The following is a 22,186-nucleotide window of genomic DNA, read 5'->3' on the forward strand; positions in this document are numbered from 1 at the left end:
TATGATTTCTTTGAGATACCAATATTTTTCAAACAACAACCTACTCTTTTGTGCCCTAAATAAACATACTCGCTTTAAAAGATAACTTATTCAGTTAGTTAGTCATCATTTTCGTTTTGCTTGTATTAATTTCAAATCTATAATCTTTAATTTTATAAGCCAAGATTTTTGTCATAGGTTGTATTCTTTGGAACTTCTTGTAGCAAGATTATTCATCTGCGAACCTTCGTTGATTTAAGCGGCTAACAATTTATAAATATATTATTAATATTTAGTTTTTTATTATAAGTCCAAACGGTTTACCTTCGATTCAAATTTTATGCGACTTTTACTATAGTCGTAGTTTAAAAAAAAAGATTGTATTATGTTAGTATCTTACTGAGGGTCTCTGAGTGTGTACATAAGCAGTCGTAATATAATTTCTTCTAAACCTGTTATATAGGTCGATTTCTATCTTATATTTTTGTTATTCTTTATTTTACAAACATTTAGCAAAAAAGTCAGGCATAAAATCCTTTTAAAATAAAACACTTATATATATGTGAAATTAATATTTATTTTAAGAAAAAACAAAACTTACAATTGCCAAAATATTAAACACGAAGGAATTGTAAAAACTAAATAGCACTTCTCGACTTTAAGAAACGCTCAAGAATTAAATATATAAATGATTTTGTAAGTAGGAAAGTATATTGTCATGACTATTGTTTACAATATTTTAAATCAAACGCAATGACTGCCTTATAAGATATTCAACGAGGTGGGACATTTTGACTATAAGATTCTAATGAAATTATAGTTATTTTTACGACAAGTTTTTCTTAAAATTAAGTTTATAAGTTATGAAAAAACACTTAATATACTTAATATACTCTATATCTATTTTTATGTTATTAGTTAATGCTCTTAATTAAAAAGTAGGAGAAATAAGTTATAAAAAAATAAATAAAGGTAAAACAAGTCATATTATCTTTGTAATGTTTGTTAGTTTCCGCTCGCGACTTCCACTCAACTGATTGGGCTAAACTTTGTAAACTCTTTTAAAACTGGCAAAATTACTTAGACTAATACAAAATATCGTACTTTATTAAAAATTGTCGCGCAAATAAAAGCTTAATTTCAAAAAGTTTGTATTTTTACATTTTTTATTGCGCTGTATAAAAGCATTCATCGTTTTGTTCACCGTTTTATCAATTGTAGCATTTTCAATGGAGATTACAGCTGAAGTAATTAAGAGCGAGTAACTATTAAAATATATTAATAGAAAAATATTATATTAATTTATTTCCGTTTCGCCAGTCCATGGCCTACTTGATTGCGGTTGCTGCTGTAGCTGCTGCTGTTGCGGTTGCTGAAATTGCTGCGGCTGTTGGTATTGTTGTGGTTGCTGGTATTGTTGTGGCGTTTGCTCCGAGTCGTTGTACTGACCGTAGGGATACGAATTATTGTCGTTGGCTACGTCATCCACTTTCACAGGTTCGGTTGGTTCTGGACTATCTTCCGTTACATCCTTTTTGTAAGGTATCGATTCATCATCGGAATTAATTTTGATATCATCAGGATCAATTGAACGCGTCCTGAAAAAATAAACAAAAACGATATTAAAGGTCGATATAATCCAAGAATTTTGTCTGTTTTTTTTGGGTTGTTTACTTGGCCTTTAGCAGTAACAGCCTGTTAATGTCCCACAGCTGGGCTAAGGCATCCTCTCCCTTTTGAAGCGAAGGTTTGGCCTTATATATTTCGAATTCTCGGAAGGAAATAGCTATTGCCTCAAATCAAATCAATATATTTTTTAATCAATTGGACTTTAACAAGTACTTTTGAATCGTCAATCCTACCACGGTTATGTACTTTATGGTCATGAAGTGTATTTTGGATATCTACTTGCATAAATGACTATATATACTTACATAAATGACTATATATGTGGAAAGTCAAGTAAAATGAAGTATTTACGATTATAATGAATAGCAGTGGATCATGAAATGGCAGAAAATGATTTAGTTATATGGAATTTGATAATTTCATTTTATCATACTTTATTGGTAAGAAGTCGCTCTCCTCATTTTCTTCTTCTTTCCTCTTCTTTAAGATACGCCAGCCGATACAAATGAGTACCACCATGATAGGTAGCATCACTGCGCTGATAATACCCCATGTAGCTCCTAACGTTCGGGCGGAATACTCTTGGAGACCTATAGAAAAAAAATATTATAAGAACGATTTTAATTTTCAATCATAAACCAGTAGCTTATAAATAATTAAAAGACGACAGCATATATATTTTTAGGTTAGGGCTTTAAAGTCTGTAATAAAATAAGATAAAACTAAACAAAACCCTCCAATCCACTATAATAAAAAAATAAAAAAGTATCGTTTGAATATAATTTGTATATTTAATTTATTTCATGATACAATAATAATAATAAGAAAATGAGAAAGTGGAAGAATATTATGTCGCGCGTTCAAAGATAGAAGAGATTGTTTCGTTACAAATAGAAGAAATTTGTGTAAGCAAAGTGATGGTGTTTGTTTTATTTTTTCACTTATTTCATTTGTTTTATTGGAATTGGCAATATACATTTCACTGTAATATGAAAATAATGTGAATCATAATGTTCTCTACCGAATAATCAATTATACGTTTATCATCGACTTACTTTGTTGACTTGTTCATAACTAATTTAAGGGTTTTGTTATAGTTATTTATTCAGCAATGTTGCATATTGATAAAACTTATCACCAATCTAACGCTTTATCTAAATATAAATAAAAATGTTACCAACCTGTTTAGAGCGTGTGACCCAATTTTTTATGTACATGGTGATAAGAAAGCAAGTAATACTGCAGATTAGGTTAAATTAGAACACATCACATGACCGAGAAAATTTCTATTCCACTTTAATGTGGTAGCCTTATTTCTTGCTTTCCTATTTATTAAAAAAAATACCTAATTTAATACCATAGTGGAAGTTATTCTACCCTTAGATTCTTCAGAACAGAAATTTCCTCTCTCAGTGATATTCTTTCAATTTTTGTTTATTTTATTTAATCATATTTATACATTACATTTTTTCTATTAAACAGAAAAATTTAAACATCAAGTCAAGAAAATGTTATTTACATCAATGGAAACAACCACAGCTATCTGAAATCCTTTACGTCATCATAATCACAGCTATTATACAACATTTAAAAAAGTGTTATGTTTAATTTGCATATAAAAGTAAGCTTAACTAATTACTAATCAATTAACCTAAAAATATAGCCCTGTACTCCAAAAATTGTCATCGTTTGGGCAGTGATTAATGTAATTATTTTAATAACTATTTCAGTGGGATATTAAAAAAATTACTAAATTAATAATATTCAATAAGTTTAAACCATAGTAGATCGACTGCTAAATGTAGGCATTTCAGAGGTAGGTGGATCGATAAGTGTTTCAACAGATTTACCCCTTTGAGGGGGCATAGTAAATGTTTTAATTTCAGTAGGTGGAGCACTTTTAGGTGGCTCGGGTAAGCCTGGATTATTATAAGTATTCCTTGGACTGATATCAGATATTGGACTTATTGGTGGAGAATAAATTTCAGAATAAGTAGGTGAATATTGGGACGGAATAGGACTGTATTGTCCCTCATATTTTGTCCCATAAGGGTCTTCGGAACCGTCTTTAGTCGAATAGCCAGAATCACTGGGACCAGGAAGAGCATGACGACCGGTTTGGCGTGGTTTGCTAAGATATTTAATATCATTTGCAGGTCGAGTTAGAGTTGAATCACGATTGGACTCAGATTCTGATGGAGTTATTAAGGACAACAAATCTTCTTCAGATAAATCCCAAAGTTTTTCTGGGAATTCAACATCAGGCGCATTAGGTAAAGGTTCATTTGTTTTATACGTTTTATCATAAGCACGACGCTTCTTTGGTTTATCAGATTTACCGGAATCGCTTCTATTCGAATCTGTATAACCTAATCCAGAGCTATCGCCATCTTGCGGTTCGGAAGGGGGTGGTGGTGCTGATCTCATAAGAGTGGAAAGAGGTTTTATTGGAGTTTCTTCTGTAGGAGTATCAGGCAATTTAGGCTTTACATCAGAATCTTGGCTACGTAAAGTTGAGGATTTCATAGTATCTGTGATGTTTCCCATTGAAGCAGATCTAAGATTAAGTCGAGAGGCTGATTTCGATCGCGGTATGTCTTCAAAGCGGAATCCTTCTTTGCCTTCGGTCCTCGGCTTATACCAACACCAGAACCAAAGTAGACAAATGAGGAGAGCTAAAGGTACAATAACTGCCACTATGACACCCCCGGTCAAGAATAAGGCGCGCTGTGAAAACTCCTGAAGACCTGTTCATAAATATATATATATATCTTAAGTTCTTAAGAAAATAATAAAGTAAATAACAATTTAGTCTAAGTATATTATAGTCGTTATACATACTCGATTGATATTCAATAGACACGTGCATACGATTCGCGGAATTAAATCCAATCAACGATGCAGTTTTATAAATAATGTGTTTCGTACGTTCGGAAGAAATTCTTATCTATACCGTAATGGAGCGGTATGGCGAATTAACCAACTAATAATTATAATCTCCCTCAACCACAAAATATTCTTTCGCAGTACATAATTAAAATTGAATACTTACGTAAGCACTCAGTGTAACCGTAATCAGGTAGGTTCCATCTGCCGTTGTCCTCACAAATACGCCGCTTATCACCGACCAGATTGAACCCTTGGTTACATTCAAAGTTGACCTGTAAATTATAATACAAACTCAATCACTTTCAACTATTCCACAGAAGCTAACAAAACCTAAACGAAAAATTAATAATTGAATTATAGTATTTAATTACATTTGTAAAATTACTTACCCTAGTGCCTGGGGTGAAGAAGAAGTTACTTTTTCGGCCGAAGCGAGGTGTCTCCAAGATACCGCAACTGATCACGCGACGGGCATTTTGCTCTCTTATATTTGTCTAAAAACGAAATTGCACTTTGAATAAAGAAAATGCCAGGTGTCGGATATTTTTTTAATTATGAACTTATGTGAGGTACTCCAACAGTCAAAGTGAGACTGAAGATTTCTATGGGCATTCCCTTAACATAAAGACCTTGATGAGTCTACTATAATTAGAGAACAATGGACATCTAAAGATGTAAAAGCGGAGACACGCAACTATTTAACATAAGACATCTAATTCACTTAAAATATGGTAGACTCATAATATATTCAAGTTCATAATTACAATACATACTAATTTAAATAATAAAAAATTATTCAATTTTAAAATATGAAAGATTAAATTAAATTATATTAAATCAAGTATTTATCTCTACTCGATGCAAACGATAATGTGATTAGTATATTTATGAATGAAAGTTTCGAACGACTATGAAAAAATAGTTCTAAAATTTAGGTATAAGTATATATCAAATGGTTTCTTTAAATAGTTATACGTTTTCTCTATTATATCTATTTTCCCACGTTAAGCGCTTAACCTTACAATCTGCATATATTTACACACAATAATAAGAGTACTTGATTATGCTATTACGTCTTGGAGAGGTTCAAGTGTGCGTCACATTGAAACATCACATCCTATCACATCTACGAATGTTTTAAAATTAGTGTCTTAATGCCGTTATGAATCTTTATTATTTATCAATAATCGTTTTACTAAAACTGCAATATTGACTTATATATATGTGATATTTATTTTATTAGAGTTTCGATATGTGCGAATAATTTAATTGAAATCGGATAACGCTTTTTGGCTTACTGATAACCTAATACTTTACAAACAACATGAAAATATACTTACAATAGAAGAAAGATAATTCTTCGTGAATTCCGCCATATCTCTATTAAGGGTCATACCGAAATCATATCGACATTGATATGAATCTTGGCATATTTCAGCAGCTCTCGCAACATCCTGCGATCTATTGGCAGGCAGGAAGTCTGCCGGTTCTCGTATAAAGTTCGGCATGAATTGATTATCATTGTAGTAAGCTGCAGTACGACCGTACTCTCTTACGAACAATGCTACACCTATATCTTTTTGTTCTCGATCGCTAAGTTGCCCTGAAAACGTTCCTTAATTAGCATAAATATTTAAGAAGTTCCTGCCTCTTTAACATAATAATTATTATATTAATTAAACTGTTATATCGATGATAAAATACAGAGAATTATGAAACACAGAAACCACGTGACATTATCATGTTTTATTAAAATCCATTCTTGCTTAAAATGAATTTACTCATACTTCTGTTATAAGATAACTTTTGTCAAAGTGGATATTATAAAACAACTTTAATCAACGTGTTGATTTATCTTAGAATAAAATAAATAGAGTTTATGAATAACTAAAGTAGTAGTACGTTTTCAAGATATAATGCTGTAAATAAGTATTGTTAAAACTACTAACAATGTTGTCCGAAGTCTCTGTGAGCTGACTGGAAGTTGTTTATATCAACTGATGAGATTGTTCCATCTGGCCGTGCAAAATCGTCATTCACATCCAATGACCAGTTGCCGAAAAGACCACGGGTTTGATTCTTTAAAAATAAAAGGATTATTCATATAAAAGTAATTTTGTTTCGAACTGTATCTTACATACATGAATGAATTAATTGGATATCTGATGAAATCATATGTAACAAGCGGTTTCTCGATTAGTTTATAAATATAAGTTTTACATTGACAATTCCGCTTAAGATAGCAAAAATGGCATTCTGCAAGAACAAATTCGAAGCTCATCTAACATCACGATTATTATATGCCAGAAATTGATTTACGAAATTGCTAATAATAAATATAATACTTAAAGGATATAGACATCAAAATAGCGTGTCACCGTAAGTCAGTTGTTAATATTTTACGAGGTATATATTTATTTATTTATAATAGCACACTTACAACATACATATAAAGCATCGAAAAGATTAATTTATAAAACAATAATAGTATATCTAATATGCATGTCAATTACAAGTGTACATAGCACTTCCAGATTCATCTAATCAACAACAAAAAATCATCAGTAATTTAAAAAAAATGTCAAAATTAAATAATAAATAATGTCATCATCATCATAATTAAAAATTATTAAAAGTAAATTATTATAAAAATATATGAAGTGAGTTGAACAGAATGATGATGCAGTTGATAATACATACCATGTAAGTCCAAGGTAGGAACACTCTTGCGCTCATAAATCCCTTGTTTTCAATCACTTCGATACCAGCGCCCGACGTGAACATGATGACGATTTCAGACTGGTTAAGAATATACATCGGCTGATAGACTGTCACACCTAGTAGAAAATACAAGTATATTTACTTTATTTTATTATATACAACGCACACAAGCTGCAAGTTGAATTATTTTTGATGAATTTAAAGGCCCTTGATATTGAAATGAGCCTTCACTGAATTTTAGCATCGCAATTAAATATTCTTTAAAATAAATAATGTATTGTGTATTTACCTGGGAAGTACTGTACTCTAAGAGCAGTTCGATCGAAATATATTCTTTTATTATCTGCGAATACATCCAGTCTATATCTCCATTGAGCATGTTGTGGTCTTAGTCTCACCTTTAGAAAAAAAATCAAAACAAATTCTGGTTTATTTGGTTTTTATAAAAATGTAAGTATCATAATTTTACAAGTTCTTTATTATTTTTGTGTTAGCTTACTGTAAATAATGTGATTCCTAGAAAATAGTATTTATTAAATTATAAAAAAATCGGAATTAATTGATCGATGCCAGAGATCAAGTAAGAGTTTCTAAATATTCCATAGCTGTCCTATGCTGGAGAAGGTTTGGAGTTTATTCCACCTCACTAATACTAAGGCTAAGGCTAAGGCTCTCTCTCCCTTTTTGAGGAGAAGGCAAGGAGCTTTTTCCACCACGCGCTCCAATGCGGGTTGATGGATACACATGTGGCAGATTTTCATCCGACACATGCAGGTTTCCTCACAATATTTTCCTTCACCGTCATTCAAGGCATGAATTATAAACACATATTAAACACATGAAAATTCAGTGGTGCTTCATCGGGTTTGAAATCGCAATTATCGGTAAAGATTCACTTGTTTTAACTACTGGACCAAGATCCGTCCATTATTAATATTAATTCTTGAATAAATAATTATTTTTAACAATAATGTAATTCTGTGGTCGTCTGAAAATTACTCATAAAATGTGTTCCTTACTTCAATCGGAACGGAGTTGTTTGAGGCAGCTACAATAGATGTAAGGATTGTAGCGTTTACTGTTCCATAAATATTTCTGGCTACTTGTTCGAAACGTCCTTGAACATCGAGTTTGATTTGAGGTTGATCCACTCTCACCAAAACGTATTCTCCTACGAATTGATAATATTATTAAGAATAATTATATAAAAGAATTGTAAAAGTATATAAGAAAAATACATGTTTACTAATATCAATTCTTTGTATTGCCGCGTACCGGTGTTAACAATGGAAACTGCATTAACCTATATGTTCGTACGTTAAATATTATTGAGTATATTTTACCTTTGCCGTTAAAAGTGTATTGGAGTCCATCAAACGTAACGAAGTGGGGATCGCCAAATATGCCAGCTACTCCTGGAGGTTGATAAGCAACGCAGTCTTGAGAAGGACGACGCTCGAACCTTTAAAATAGAAATTTAAATATATATACAAGATATTTAAATATTCAACCAAGAAAAACAATATTATATAAATGACAATATATTATTTACCTGAATGTTTCACAGCCAACAGCCTGTTCTTCTTGCCACATGCAACATTGATAGAATGGAATCATATCGTGGAACCAATGGGACAAAGATGGAACCTATAAATAAAATTCAATAATGTAAAGAGTAGGTAATCTTATCTAACTAGTGAGATAAGTACTCAAACTGGAAATGAGTTGATCTTTATATAATAAATAAAAAATTGAATTACCTTGTTAGCTTCGTTGTAAGGAGTAAATCCGAAGTCGTGAGATCGGCGAGGTCTTGAGCCCCACATCTGATCATAAGACAACATAAGGAACCCATTCTTATCATAGCAACACTGTTGACCTGATCCTTCCGAGCTGTGAAATAAGGGCTTAATTAATTACCTTAGCGTGTAAAAAATCAAAAGTAAAAAAAAAAATATTTTACCTCGGAGCACCACTTCTGACGCAATGTATACCTCCCCAGTGATACCTGCATGTAGGATTAATGTCTTTATCACAATCCAGGTCAGGCATGAACCGTCCTTTGTCCAGCAATGCATGTTCTAATGTACAAGGACACACCCAAACTTGAGCTGCAAAGTTCTTCAGGAAACGGTCTGATCGAAGCCAATTGTTGCACATCGTTTGTGGCCAACGTTGTCCGTGTATCCTTTCCCATTGTGGAGCAAAGTACCAGCCGAGGGGAATCGGTCGACTCCAAAGAACTCTGGTTTAAATAATATGGCTGTTACTTCATCAATTTACTTTTAATTAAAATTATTTGACACTAACACTTAAAATTGACATTTTATTATAAATACTTACGGAGAAATTGGAACGTTCTTAAACACTTCAGGCGTCGTTAAGTTAATTTGGAGGAATCCAAATTGCATATCATTATGCATAATATTATCCCTGTTGCGGAAGTTCTGTGGATTTATTACGTATTCTCCTGTATTAGCCACACCCATTTCAATCATATCAATAAATTCCAGCTGTGGTCTGATTGTAATCTCTTTGTAACCCCATAAACTGATCTGTAGTTGGACGTTGAGGTTGGTGGTCAAATTGAAACGGTCCCATGTTATTCTTACTTCAGGTGGATATCTTTCGTGGATCGCATTATCGGGGAAGAATATTTTCTCTGTTGCAGTTGCGGGAGTTTCTGTAAAAGAAATAGTATATTAAAATCCAGCAATGTAACGTCATTATATAAGTATGAAGCAATGTAATTTTTTTTTTAGTGCTTATATGGTATGAATATATTTCTTACCTACGAAGAATTTTCCTTTCCACTTATAAGGTTCGTTGTTAATAGCGATTTCAAATCTAGCATAGCCGTTATGCCAGAAACGTGGCTGAACACAAATAGCTCTATTAGAGTCTACCACTGCTCCTACAACGGATTCTGTATCAAATCTACATGTGATACGATCGTTTGGTTGAAAACATGGACCCGTGATGTTGACGATTGTACCGCCAAGCATGTTCCCACTTTCAGGTGCGAACATAAGTGGTAGATTTGCTCCATCTAAAAATAAATTATTTAAAATTTACAGTAAATTTTATTAACCGTTTTACAATTATGTCTGTAAATTGTAACTAACTACTAACTAATTGCTTACCAATATCTTTATTGCATGTGCCCATAAGTATCTTTTCGTCTATTCGGAATATATGGCGTCCTGGGAAGCCGTTAGCCCAACCTCTACCAGTCAAGTCTCTAAGTACTGATGCTTGAGAATAAGGTTTGTATTCATAGCTTTGTGTACCGTTTCCAGCGTTGAAACCAATCTAAATTAAAATAACACTCCAGATACATTACTAAATAAGTATTATTATTATATATAGAATAATGAACAGTGTTCACTTTACTTATTTGTCTTATTAATTGTATAGAAATATATCTAGTAATTGAATATTATTAGTTATTAAACGTTTAAATACTCACATAAGCTGGTACACCACCCTCTCCAGTAGTGGTGTCACCACCAGCCTCTGTGTGAGAGCTCCAGTTTATTTCGAGATAGTTAAAAATAGCGTATGTAAAAACTTCATCCGTCGCAAGTACCATTTGGAAAGTATTTGTCTGTAAGATATTATTTCAATAAATATATCATGAAAAGTTTCTAAATAATTAATAAAATCAGTAAATACTGCGTTTGTGAATAGTTTAAAACTTTGGCTGAAAATAATATTAGTATAATTACCATAAAGAGAGAATTGTCGATACCACCAGCAAAAGACATATTTTTCCATGTTATAGTGATAACGTGTTTTGGGAAAAAGGTTTCGGAACCAATTACACCTTCGCGAATGTCCCATGTGATACGTTCACGCATCTCAACACCGAGTTGGTCCGTTCGAGTCTGAAAAAGAAAAAAAAATATTCCATTACAATTTTGATCCTATTCTTGTTCACTTCATTCTGTTATTTTTTGTGGAACTTTATTGGGGCTGGAGCATTTTTTTTACAATTAAGCCATTATGCCAAAAGTTATGTATAAAAATGAACAATTTACTAACGAGGTACAATTACATTTCGAACGCATTTTCTAGTTTAGCAAAATTTTACGACATTGTTTTAACGTTTGTTATGATCATTATCATCATCAGGTTTAAAGTCTATATAAATTAAGCACTATAATAAAAATACTAACTTGCAAATCTCTATCCATTCTAAAATAAACACCAGGTCTTCTTTGATCAGGATCTTCAGGCCTTTGACTCCCGATGCGGCACTTGCTGAAGAAGATACCGATGAAGGAGGGGTCGTTGACATTTGGCCAGTCTCGTACGGGGAAAGACAGGGGGTAGGTGTAGTGGTCTGGTGGATCGCTGAAGTATATGTACCCATTCATAGATAGCTGGAAAGTTTAGCAATGATTATTGTAAATGCCAAAAAAGTAGTTCCCATATATTTCTATAACTCAAACATACACATTATAAAATAAAAAAATATTGTATCAGAAAACCCATCTCTTTTGTTATTTCATGTACTCAACTGTAACATCAGTTTATTTTGTGAAATTTCAATTTAAAAGTTGTTAACGTTGAAAACAATATTATTATTTCTAACAAAGTTGGCTGGCTGGTTTTTTGAACTTCATTTTAAGTAATTAAAATTCCTTTTGAGTACAAGAATACCTATGCTAGTATTTTATAGGTTTATTTGTTTGAAGTATTACCTATTTAATTTTAATCAACAAGCTAATAACAATATACTTAGATCATTAAACAATATCTAAAGATTTCAAATAATATATGATACTTACTCTTGTATAATTGAAACGAAATCCGAAGAACGGAAGTTGAAAATTGAAGTTCTTGTGAATTTGAGGAGTGGAAGTGTGAATATCTCTCTGGTAATCTCCGATATTTTCACTACCTCCTTGATCGTAAAACCAGTACATAAAGTTTGATCGAATCTGTGCAAGCCTTTGTGTGGTGATGACGTAAGACTGACCATTGTTCTGGTAACTCGTTGGAGGAAGCACTCTACCATCGATGTGAGCTGAACAAATAAATTTATAATTAAAACATTAAAATATTCTTAATTTTAATTGCAAGCAGTCAAGCTAGTTTTCAGTTTTATTTTAACTTAAAATAATATAAATAAATAGGTAAATGAGAATATTATTTTATGGGATTCAAATTAATATCTTTTTTTATAGTATAGGTAGGCGGACGAGCACATGGGCCACCTGATGGTAAGTGGTCACCAACGTCCATAGATATTGACATTGTAAGAAATCGCCAATGCGCTTCTAACCATGGGAACATGGGAAATAAGATTTGATGTCCCTTGTGCCTGTAATTAATCTTCATTAATTATTTGATTGCAACAAATTACATGCAATAAATTGTATGATACAAAACTGTCCTGTCTCCTTATCTTCTTTGTTTGTATATGTCACCGTAAAATTCCAAGGAGCGTTAGTTTATTTCAATTTTATTTCCATTTTAATAAATCTGATATATTTGTTTCTGAATTTGTTACTGTGTCATAACTTTTCACTGGAATGTTCTTTCGCTATTGGTATAATGAGTTGAAATGCTATCTTAAGTTGTTAAAAATAATTCAAGCCGAGTGAATATTAAATTTAAATCGATAGATGAGCACTACTCCACTCCGCTCCTTCGCTTCGAAATATGCAAATGAATTATTAAAAACAAAATACAGTTATTAATTATTTTATATATATAGATGTTGTTACAAATAAAAAGTCAAATAAAAATTAATAATTTATGTATTCTTTATAAATATTTCTGTGAACTATTGTACACTTTTATTCATTTAGAGGCCCAAGCAAGCTTAACAGTATCGATGCGTTCCGATAAAATTGATAACTTATCAACACTATCATTCAACATTTATTCCTAGTATGGATGATGTCAGCTTGATGACTTCTTTGTTTTAAAACATAATGAAATACAAACAGGCTACACCACTTATTATGAAATGATTCACCATAAATCCATTACACACGTGATGTGTGTAATAGATTTATGGTGAATCCCGTTGACTTGTGTTATGGTAAGAGTGATAAATTTGGGTATGAATTATATGGCAAGGGGAAGATCGATAAAAATACTTCTTTTTTTTCGCTGGAAAAACGCGTTTACGCGTTTCCCCTATTTGAAGTGGGGTGGTATGTGCGACTCGCCGGCACCGCCGGAATACCTCCTAAAAACCAGCGATACCCACACCGCCTTTTCGAGGAACGTCACGGGATCGTTTGCACATACTACCGTGAAGTAGAGCTGGATATCATCGATTATCTTAAAATATCGAAGAATAGAGGACTATCAAAAGAAGAAAGAAGAAGAAATGAATAGAAGATGATCAAAAAAGTCTTAACGATAAAACTTACATACAAGTACAAGAATACCTATGCTAGTATTTTATAGGTTTATTTGTTTAAAGTATTACCTATTTAATTTTAACCTCATAAATTATTTGCTAACCTTTTATTTTGAATATCTAGTTAGCCGACACGGCATGTACTATGTATTCACTTATGGTTATAATATAATCAATTATAATCTATATTTTATAAGATCATTACGTTTTTAAAAGTTACTCAAAAGGTCAACAATTCAATTTAAATATTTTATTATTATTTTATTTTCATTTTTTATTCAATATGAAATATTTTCCTTTTTCTAGAATTAAAAAAAAAAAAAACTTCACTGTTTTAGTAATGCTTGCATGTTTTTTTTTATTTTAGCCTATTGTGCGTGTTATAAATTGTATTAACTTTTATTATTTAAGTAATTTTATCTCCTTTTACCTTTTACTGCACTGAATGTAGCGTTTGTGTTCGCAGCATATGTACAAGACGTAGACTGAAAAGCAGCCTAGCTGAGACTACGACCTTTTCACCAAATTATGATATTGTTAACTCTTTTTTTATGGTTTTGTACCTTAATTTTTTTGTCTTTGTTTCTTTTTGGTGAATAAAGTTATTTATTATTATTATTAAATTCAATTCAAAAGACGTATATTAGCCCAGGTAACACAACTTAATGGAGAACCTAAACCTAGAAGATTTAGTCCAAAACATTTTCAGCGAATATATCTCAAATATTTGTCAATGCGCTAAAGCCTAATTAGATAATTCTTTAATGAAATTAAAACACTAAATTTCTACGTATGTTCTATCCATAATGCGGTATATGCACATATGTATGCACTTTCTCTTTACCTAATTGCAAAATTTATGAGTTAAATGAAATAATTCTGTACAAAAAAAATATCATTATTTCTGCTTTAAGAAAAACTTTTGCTACAGCTAATACCTTTTAGTAGAAAGATGTGGATCAAACAATAGTATTTGTTAATATCTTCAAATACATATTTGGAAAATTAAAATATAAGTTACGTAATTCTCGAGCATAATTATATAACTTTTTTATATATTCAAGAACCTTGGGCGTGGGGCTCTTAACAATCTCAAACAAGAGTATGCTTTCAGGATATTTTAAATAATGTAACAATACTTACAATTGCCTCAGTGTTCACAGTTTAATAAACACAATTATAGTATAATATTATTTATGAATGAGGGAAATATTAATGAAATAAATGTACAGGTAAAAAATTATGCGAAAATTAAAGACTAATTTGATTCATGAAATGGAAGCTAGAGGAAAAATATATTATAACTAACATTGCTATAGAATCGCATATGTAAGTCATAATATCATATTAGACATATGCACACTCTTTAAATAACACAATATTAGCCGCAGCGTTCTTATTATTTGGGTTGGCTCATAAAAATATTTTGCTATAGGCTCTCATTGCTTTTTACCAGATTAAAAGCAAAAAGTTAATTCAAAACAATATGGGCATTTATATAAATAGTTCTTTAACAAAATCGATTATTATTATTATGTAGGCTGTAATAATACGCCCTTATAACCATGGATTCAGTAAATCTGCGATAAAGACCACACCTTATGAATTATAAGCATATAAAATAAAACACACCAGCTAAAATATAAACGCACCTTAATACAAATGACAATTCAAACTTGTTGGTTTATACAGCAAGTTATAAAGCCAATTAGGTAAAGATAAGGGCTTCATACTTTATCAGGTCAGATAAACAAAACTCGCCTCGTTTTGAAATTTAACGTTAAGTATAATAGTGATTTCATAGCGTTGATATCATAAATTGTAGGTCACTTAATACTTTAACATAAGACTTGAGATTAAAGTTTTGACCAATTAAAAGTTGAGAGGACGATATATTATATATAAGTTAAAATAAAAGATTGCAAAGATTTATTAAATATCGATTGTTCCAAGTTTATCTTCAATACATATTAACATGATGTTGTATAAAATTTATACTGATATTATAAAAGCGAAAGTGGCTCTGTCTGTTACCCTTTTACGGCTAGAACACAAAATTTTGATAAAATTTCGTATGAAACAAGCTTGAACCTCGAGGAAGGACATAAGGTGCTTTGTTTAACAACCCCTTCCGCCAACACCAACATCTTAGTATGTCAACGGTGAGGCGTATGTGGGAGTCGACGGTGTCAAAGGCGCCGAGTGCGCGTAAAAAACCAGTGGTACCCTTTCCGTTTTAGCGAAGAGCGCCACGGGATGGCTTGCGCATACTGCCGTGAAAACACCTCCCCCACTTACCTAACATACGAGCGAACACTATAAATTAAATATAATTTTTTTCCTACCGTGTTACGTATGCATTAATAAATTAAAACCTAAGAATGTGAAAAGTTAACAGTCATTAAGAAACTATATTAAGAATACGGATAAACATAATCACTGAATGGTGTCTATGACCATAGTCGGAGGTCATGAAATTATGAGTGGTTGTGGTGCAAGTATATTTAACTTTTCTGAAAATGTAAGTGATATGGATATATATATGATAGCCTAATAAAGAAAATAACTTTATATTACTTGGGGGTAGGGCTTTGTGCAAGTCCGTCTGGGTAGGTACCACTAACTCATTGTAACAGGCATAAGGGACATACCATCTTAGTTCCCAAGGTAGGTAGGGCATCGGTGATGCAAGGGATGGTAGTTATTTCCTACCACTTAGCATAGGGTGACCCACTTTTCTTGTTTGCCTTCCCAATACCAATAACACCTATAAAATATTCACATAAAATCGGTAGATTATCATTTACGCAGTTATAAGTTCCTGAATCTCAAGAGCTAGAGTGTTAGTGATAAATGCATTTCTACAGTCTTATGTAAAAGCTTATTTTCCAATGAATAGAAAATATAGACTACATAGATACTACTTCAAGCCAGTTTTACGTTAGCAAATTGATGTCGATATTTATTTTCTAGTAATTATATTACATATATACAGTTAATCTTGTAATATACATTATTTATTTGTATTGAGAAATACAAGTTTATTTACGAGTCAATGTACTGTTACAGTTAGTTATTAAATTTATCAATGCGTGCAAGATCGTTTGTGTGCACAATGACTTTCTATACTGAGTCATCTGAGTCAACTTTTCTGACTCATTCCCTATTACTTACTGGCTCATAGATAGTTTAGAAAGATATACATGGCTTAGTTCATGTTTTAGTTAAACAATTAATTTCATAATCATTGGATTTTCTGGCTTATTGAATTTTGCTTAAATTCTGTTTCATCTAATATGGTTTTGTTCATCTAAGAGATACTTCCTACAGAAGTTTGTTGTGCATCCATTTTTGTTTTTTATTTTCGTTAAATATAATTAGGAGAAACAGTTAATTTGCCACCTGAAGGTAAGCCACCATCGCTCATAAACACCATTAGAAATACTCACTATTTGAATAAACACCATTAACACAATAGCTATATATTCGCTATTGTGCCACCAACCTTGAGAAATAAGATATTATGTCCCATATTGTAGTTACACTGACTCACTCACCTTCTGACCGGAAAAGAACCATACTATGTATTGCTGTTTAGCGGTAGAATATTTGATGAGTGGGTGGTACCTACCCAGGCGGGCTTGCATAAAGCCCACCTAGTTAATTTAAACATTTCCCTCTCTTTTGTATACTGATAAACAAGTGTTCACCAAATATGGTTATAATCACAAGGATTACATTATCAATGAGCTTAAGCAATTTTCAAAGCGATAAAATGATTGATCGCAAAGTTTCATAAAAATCAGGTTTCTTACTTACCATATTCAGTATTCGTAAAGGAAGTAGTACCCGGCGCTGCTATCATTTGTCGCTCATTTTGTACATCACTTGAACCAAAATCAACTGCTTCTAAATCGTTTGGAGTATCACCTACTAAAGTGTCATCCAATAATTGATATTTTCCACTTTTTACTTCTAACTGTTCCGTATTCGATATCAATTCTACCGGCGCATCATTTTCTTTATTTTCTGTGACGTCACTTTCTGGAATTTCAGCTTCCACCGCGTTATCATCACTAACAGTTTCATTATCATTAACTATAGAATCTTGTCCTAGAACACAAGCACTAAATGCTAATACAACTAAAAAAACTAATTTGACTTTTACACCCATTTTCTTACACAGGCACAATTTTAATCACATTATTTTTATTCTTTGATCATGTTATCTCATTGATATGTATTTGCAACTACGACAGGTGCTTTACTATTGTAGTCAGAGACTGAAGTGTTAAAACAGTGTGTGCTCAATAACGAGCCGTTATCTTTATTAAATATGATAAGATAGGAACGTTGGGTGTGCCAAATTCTTTGTTATAATCCTCAGCCCTGTAAAGGGCCTCTGTATTTGTATTTAATTTTTCTTCTTCTTTCTAGCGAAATGTTTAATATTTCGATCTCAATTATGTCAATATCTACCAAGTACTACCTTCCTAAGTATTAACTGAAAAGTTTGGACTTTGATCGAACAAATGTTATGTTGTACTATATCAGAAAGCATGTTCGTGAGCTATATTATATACTATTTGATAACAATAAATATATCCAAAATCTTGTGCAGTTCATACTATTACATAAATATTTATCCGTTTGTTTTTCAAAAACAAGGACCGCAAAAAAATATGACAACGTAGTAATTAAAAACACGTCGTATTTCATAATTCAAGATAAGATTTGAATCCTACAACTTTTTATCTACTTCTAATTTTGGAGGTAGTTTATGTTTTTGGTACGTAAATTAGTTTAGGTTTTAGTTGCAATTTTAATAGTCTTTCTAGTCAGTGCTTAAAGTTTTTTATATCATCTGTGTTTTACATAAAGTAAACGATATAAACATGTCAAATAAAGTCATTTTTAAGTAACAATTAATATACTCAGACATTGTTTATGAAAATTTATCGAGAAAGTGTGTTACCATTAGAGGAAATTAGGTTGAATTACTTTATTAGATCAGCTCGTAGCAAACAAAGTATGTGGATGAAAAATGAATAGGCTTTTAGTGTACCACAAGTGAGAAGGTCTTGAGCTAACTTAATTACTTTATGTTACTTCAACGTCATTAGTTTTAATAAAAATCATTATCATGATTTCAAACTTGTATACGATAGCTTTATTCAGAATAAAACAATTTACTATACATAAGAGATTATATGTGCCCGATAAAATTATACTTATAAGCAATTACAGAACTTATGTTTTGAACAGTAAGGGACAATTTGGATTGTTTTATTTATTCAAAATGAGTAATCACTTTGAAATTCGTTTTCTAGTAAGAAGTCATTTCCTGTTAGGAAGTAATCTATAAAGTTACTCATACCGGATGTATATGTTTTCAGTAGTCGGTGTTTTGATAAATAAATTATCTGATTGGAATGCGTAAATATCTATAATATAACTAATGGAAATATTTGGTAAATAAGGTGACAAGCAAAATTTTTATTCATTCGAAACACTTTGTTGAGTGTCATTTATGTATACCTAAAGTGTTTCGAAGTGCTTCGTAATTATCGTGTACGTTTCACGCGAAGTAACTTCTAGAAGAATTTGAAAGATCAAACTAAGACAATGTAATATTCCACCCAAAAATAAAAGATAATAGTTGTTTTTTGGTTCTTTTTATAAATAATTTTAAGTATTTGTGCTAGTTGCAATTCCAACACGTCTTCACCGACTGCTACGATCAACCTTTGCCGCGGCTCTTCCCATGCTGGACATGTGGGCTGTTTTTTCATTTGCTTTGCAGGCGTGACAAATTGGTGTCGGTTCCCTACCAGCAATTTTCCACAAATATCGTTCAAAGCACCCGTGCCCGGATAGCATTTGCACTAGGCGAAATGTCAATGGTGGGTGTTTTCGTTCCATCCATTCCTTCACTATTGGGCGAATTGCTTCTATTGTATGGTGACCTGCCGTTGGCTCCATCAGAACTTTTAAGTATCCTAGATCAACAAGAACTGGTTTGTCCATTTTTTCAAGTAAGACGTTTGTAATAAATAAACTGGGCAAAAAAAATCATATTTATATAATTCAATAATATTATTAATATTGCATAATGTCTGCGATGTTCTAAACTCCTACTATAAAATTGTGAGCAATATTGCGGATATATATTTTGAATTGATCTAAATTGTTAGGAGATATTTTCTTAGTTATTTTTACTTTAGAACGCAAATAAAAAACATGTAAGAAATACGATACAATAATCCTATTTGGCAAAATTTCGGTCTAGTCAGCATCGACGCGGGAACGATACATTTATTTAGATTTAAGATTATTTATGTATTACTTTTATTTAATTTGCTACGTTGTCATACAAACCTATTCGTGTAACTAATAATTTATTATATACATTAATAACGATTTGTTTTTGTATATAATGAAGTCAATATGTCAATATTTTTAATTATTGCCACAAAAATACTACATAATAATTCTGTGTAAAGCCTTATTTAAAATGCTTAAAGCCGAGATTGCCGTTTGGAGCACGTAGGTCGCAAATGAAGATAGCAGATTCAATATGCGTAATTGTATAGAATTAAGATAACTTGAGCACATATAACACGCAGCGTGGTGTAATGAATGCATATCGCGATACTAGAGAAATTAGCCTAGGATACAAATGTATACAAATATACAAATAGTTTCCACGCGGCTTTACCCGCGTGTGAGGTTGATGAGACAAGTATTCCTCAAGATCAATGGAAACAAACAGTAAACAGTAAATTTCATATATTTCAAATATTAACGAATTATTACCAATAAAAGTACCCAATGATAAAATGATATAAATGATGATTGGTTATGTATCTAAGACGTGAAAGTGTAACAAACGAATAAATAAAACTACTATAAAAATATATTTATAAATTCACTTTCGCGTTTATAATATTACCCAGGATTACTTTGTAATTAACTTTTTTTGAATGGGAATGGGACGTCATACATTAGACACCTTTTTGTTAACGCTGGAAAGACGCATTACGCGTTTCCCCCACGGGAACAGTGGGAGGGTATGTGGGGTTCACAGGTGTCCAAGGCGCCGAGTGCGCCCCAATCATCGGAATACCTACTAAAAATCCAGCGGTACCCTTTCCGTCTTAACGAGGAGCGCCACGGGATCGCTTGCGCATGCTACCGTGACGTCTACATTAGACGCCTTAGCCTAAGACTAATAGAATAATTTATGAACTAGCCATTAATTTGCTATATTTATATAGATGGATACGCTAACTTATATTGTAATTTAAGGTAAGGCGTAGATCGTCACAGACTTTTTCTTATCAGATATCAGTTGCAGTTCAATTAGTTTTCCTAACAAGATAAGTTTACGTACTTAAGATATCGAATCGAACACACAATGGTTTCATTGGAGTGCAAAACATATTAACTGTTCTAAATTTAGCAAATGCAATAAATTTTTATTGCATTCGACATAAACACGATTCGAGTTTTACATTGAATATTATTTAAAGCGACTTATTTAAGACATTTATACGAAACCAGTAATGTATGTACATGAATAGTGTATAATAGAGAGTAATTTATATGTCTTGGTTAAAAGTGAGTTATTGCACGATCACGTTCGGATACAGAACAATGCACATATGTGCATTTTTATTATTTGGAGCATTATAATAATTATTAATAAAAACAATAATTATCTGATAATTATTCAGTGTTGCGGTGTCAATAAGGATCTGTTGTATTTTTTTCTATGTAACCCCTTAAATAAAAAAAACTGACTTACTTGGCGGTAAAGTTTTGTGCAAGTCCGTCTAAGTACGTGCAAAAATCAGTATTGTTGTGTTTCGGTTGAAGTCGCCAAAGGATGAATGAACCAGTGTAACTAAAGGCGCAAGGGACATAACATCTTATTTTCGAAGGTTTTTGCCTTATAAGGTTGTCAAATAATAATTTTAAGTATCCTTTACCAATGTAAGTATTAAAATAATGTAAATATTAAACATCCCTTACCAATGTAAGGGATGTTTAATATTTATATTTATATGGCGGTGGTACCACTTAATATAAGGCAGCTCATTTGCCAGTTTGCCTACCTGGCTCGGTTGTGTTGCTCAAGTTTTCAAGTAACTAAACTCTAAGCTCGCACACAATATATCAAGAGTAAGTGAATGCAGTTACGCATGTATACCGGCATGCAACACACATACAACGGATGTGCAGACGATATTATTTTTTTGTTGTTGGATGATTAATAAATTGTAAGTTCTTGAGGCTGGTTTTTATAATTACCTTCTCATTAAAATACATTCCTATTATGTATAAAGGTATTTTTATAGTAATATTTATTTATTCTGTCTGCTATTTTATATTCACTCAGTGATGAAATGTTGAAAGCAGACTTATAGTGATACGGGATTTTGATGCGTGTACACTTTGAATGTTATAGTTATTTTAGTCAATGTCGCAAATCACATTTAACATTACTCAGTCGTATTCAGCGGTGAATTTAGAATTTATTTCTAACAGACTAGCTTTTAAGTTTTTATTTTTTTATTTTAAGAT

The 22,186-nt window shown here is 31.8% G+C and overlaps 1 protein-coding gene across 3 annotated transcripts; it reads right to left on the reverse strand.

Moving 5' to 3' along the window:
- Nucleotides 1-542: 542 nt before the first annotated feature.
- LOC126776733 (protein mesh) lies at nucleotides 543-17,883 on the reverse strand. Of its 3 annotated transcripts, XM_050499444.1 has the most exons (22): nucleotides 17,420-17,883; nucleotides 12,012-12,250; nucleotides 11,397-11,603; nucleotides 10,947-11,105; nucleotides 10,688-10,825; nucleotides 10,362-10,530; nucleotides 10,010-10,267; nucleotides 9,562-9,901; nucleotides 9,182-9,463; nucleotides 8,979-9,111; nucleotides 8,771-8,865; nucleotides 8,562-8,680; nucleotides 8,238-8,389; nucleotides 7,508-7,616; nucleotides 7,198-7,334; nucleotides 6,447-6,576; nucleotides 5,838-6,100; nucleotides 4,887-4,991; nucleotides 4,661-4,769; nucleotides 3,459-4,355; nucleotides 2,042-2,198; nucleotides 543-1,577 (listed from the first exon to the last, which is right to left on the reverse strand). In XM_050499444.1, exons 1-22 carry the CDS (start codon nucleotides 17,772-17,774, stop codon nucleotides 1,277-1,279), a joined length of 4,854 nt encoding a protein of 1,617 aa, XP_050355401.1. In that variant the 5' UTR covers nucleotides 17,775-17,883; the 3' UTR covers nucleotides 543-1,276. The 3 variants fall into 3 exon arrangements, with proteins under 3 accessions (XP_050355401.1, XP_050355400.1, XP_050355399.1); XM_050499443.1 differs by lacking the exon at nucleotides 3,459-4,355; XM_050499442.1 differs by lacking the exons at nucleotides 543-1,577; nucleotides 2,042-2,198 and having other exon boundaries at nucleotides 2,468-4,355.
- Between the last annotated feature and the right edge of the window lie 4,303 nt (nucleotides 17,884-22,186).

The sequence above is a fragment of the Nymphalis io genome, chromosome 21 (assembly GCF_905147045.1).
Source record: "Nymphalis io chromosome 21, ilAglIoxx1.1, whole genome shotgun sequence".
In the NCBI taxonomy this organism is placed as follows: Eukaryota; Metazoa; Arthropoda; class Insecta; order Lepidoptera; family Nymphalidae; genus Nymphalis; species Nymphalis io.

Bases quoted from the DNA above. Each gene is read 5' to 3' on its own strand.
- LOC126776733 (XM_050499444.1), bottom strand. From the start codon at position 17,774: ATGGGTGTAAAAGTCAAATTAGTTTTTTTAGTTGTATTAGCATTTAGT. The intron at 11,604-12,011 runs GTAAGTATCATA...TAAACTTTCCAG, and splicing joins TTCGTTTCAATTATACAAGA to CTATCTATGAATGGGTACAT. The intron at 10,268-10,361 runs GTAAGCAATTAG...ATTTATTTTTAG, and splicing joins CACATGCAATAAAGATATTG to ATGGAGCAAATCTACCACTT.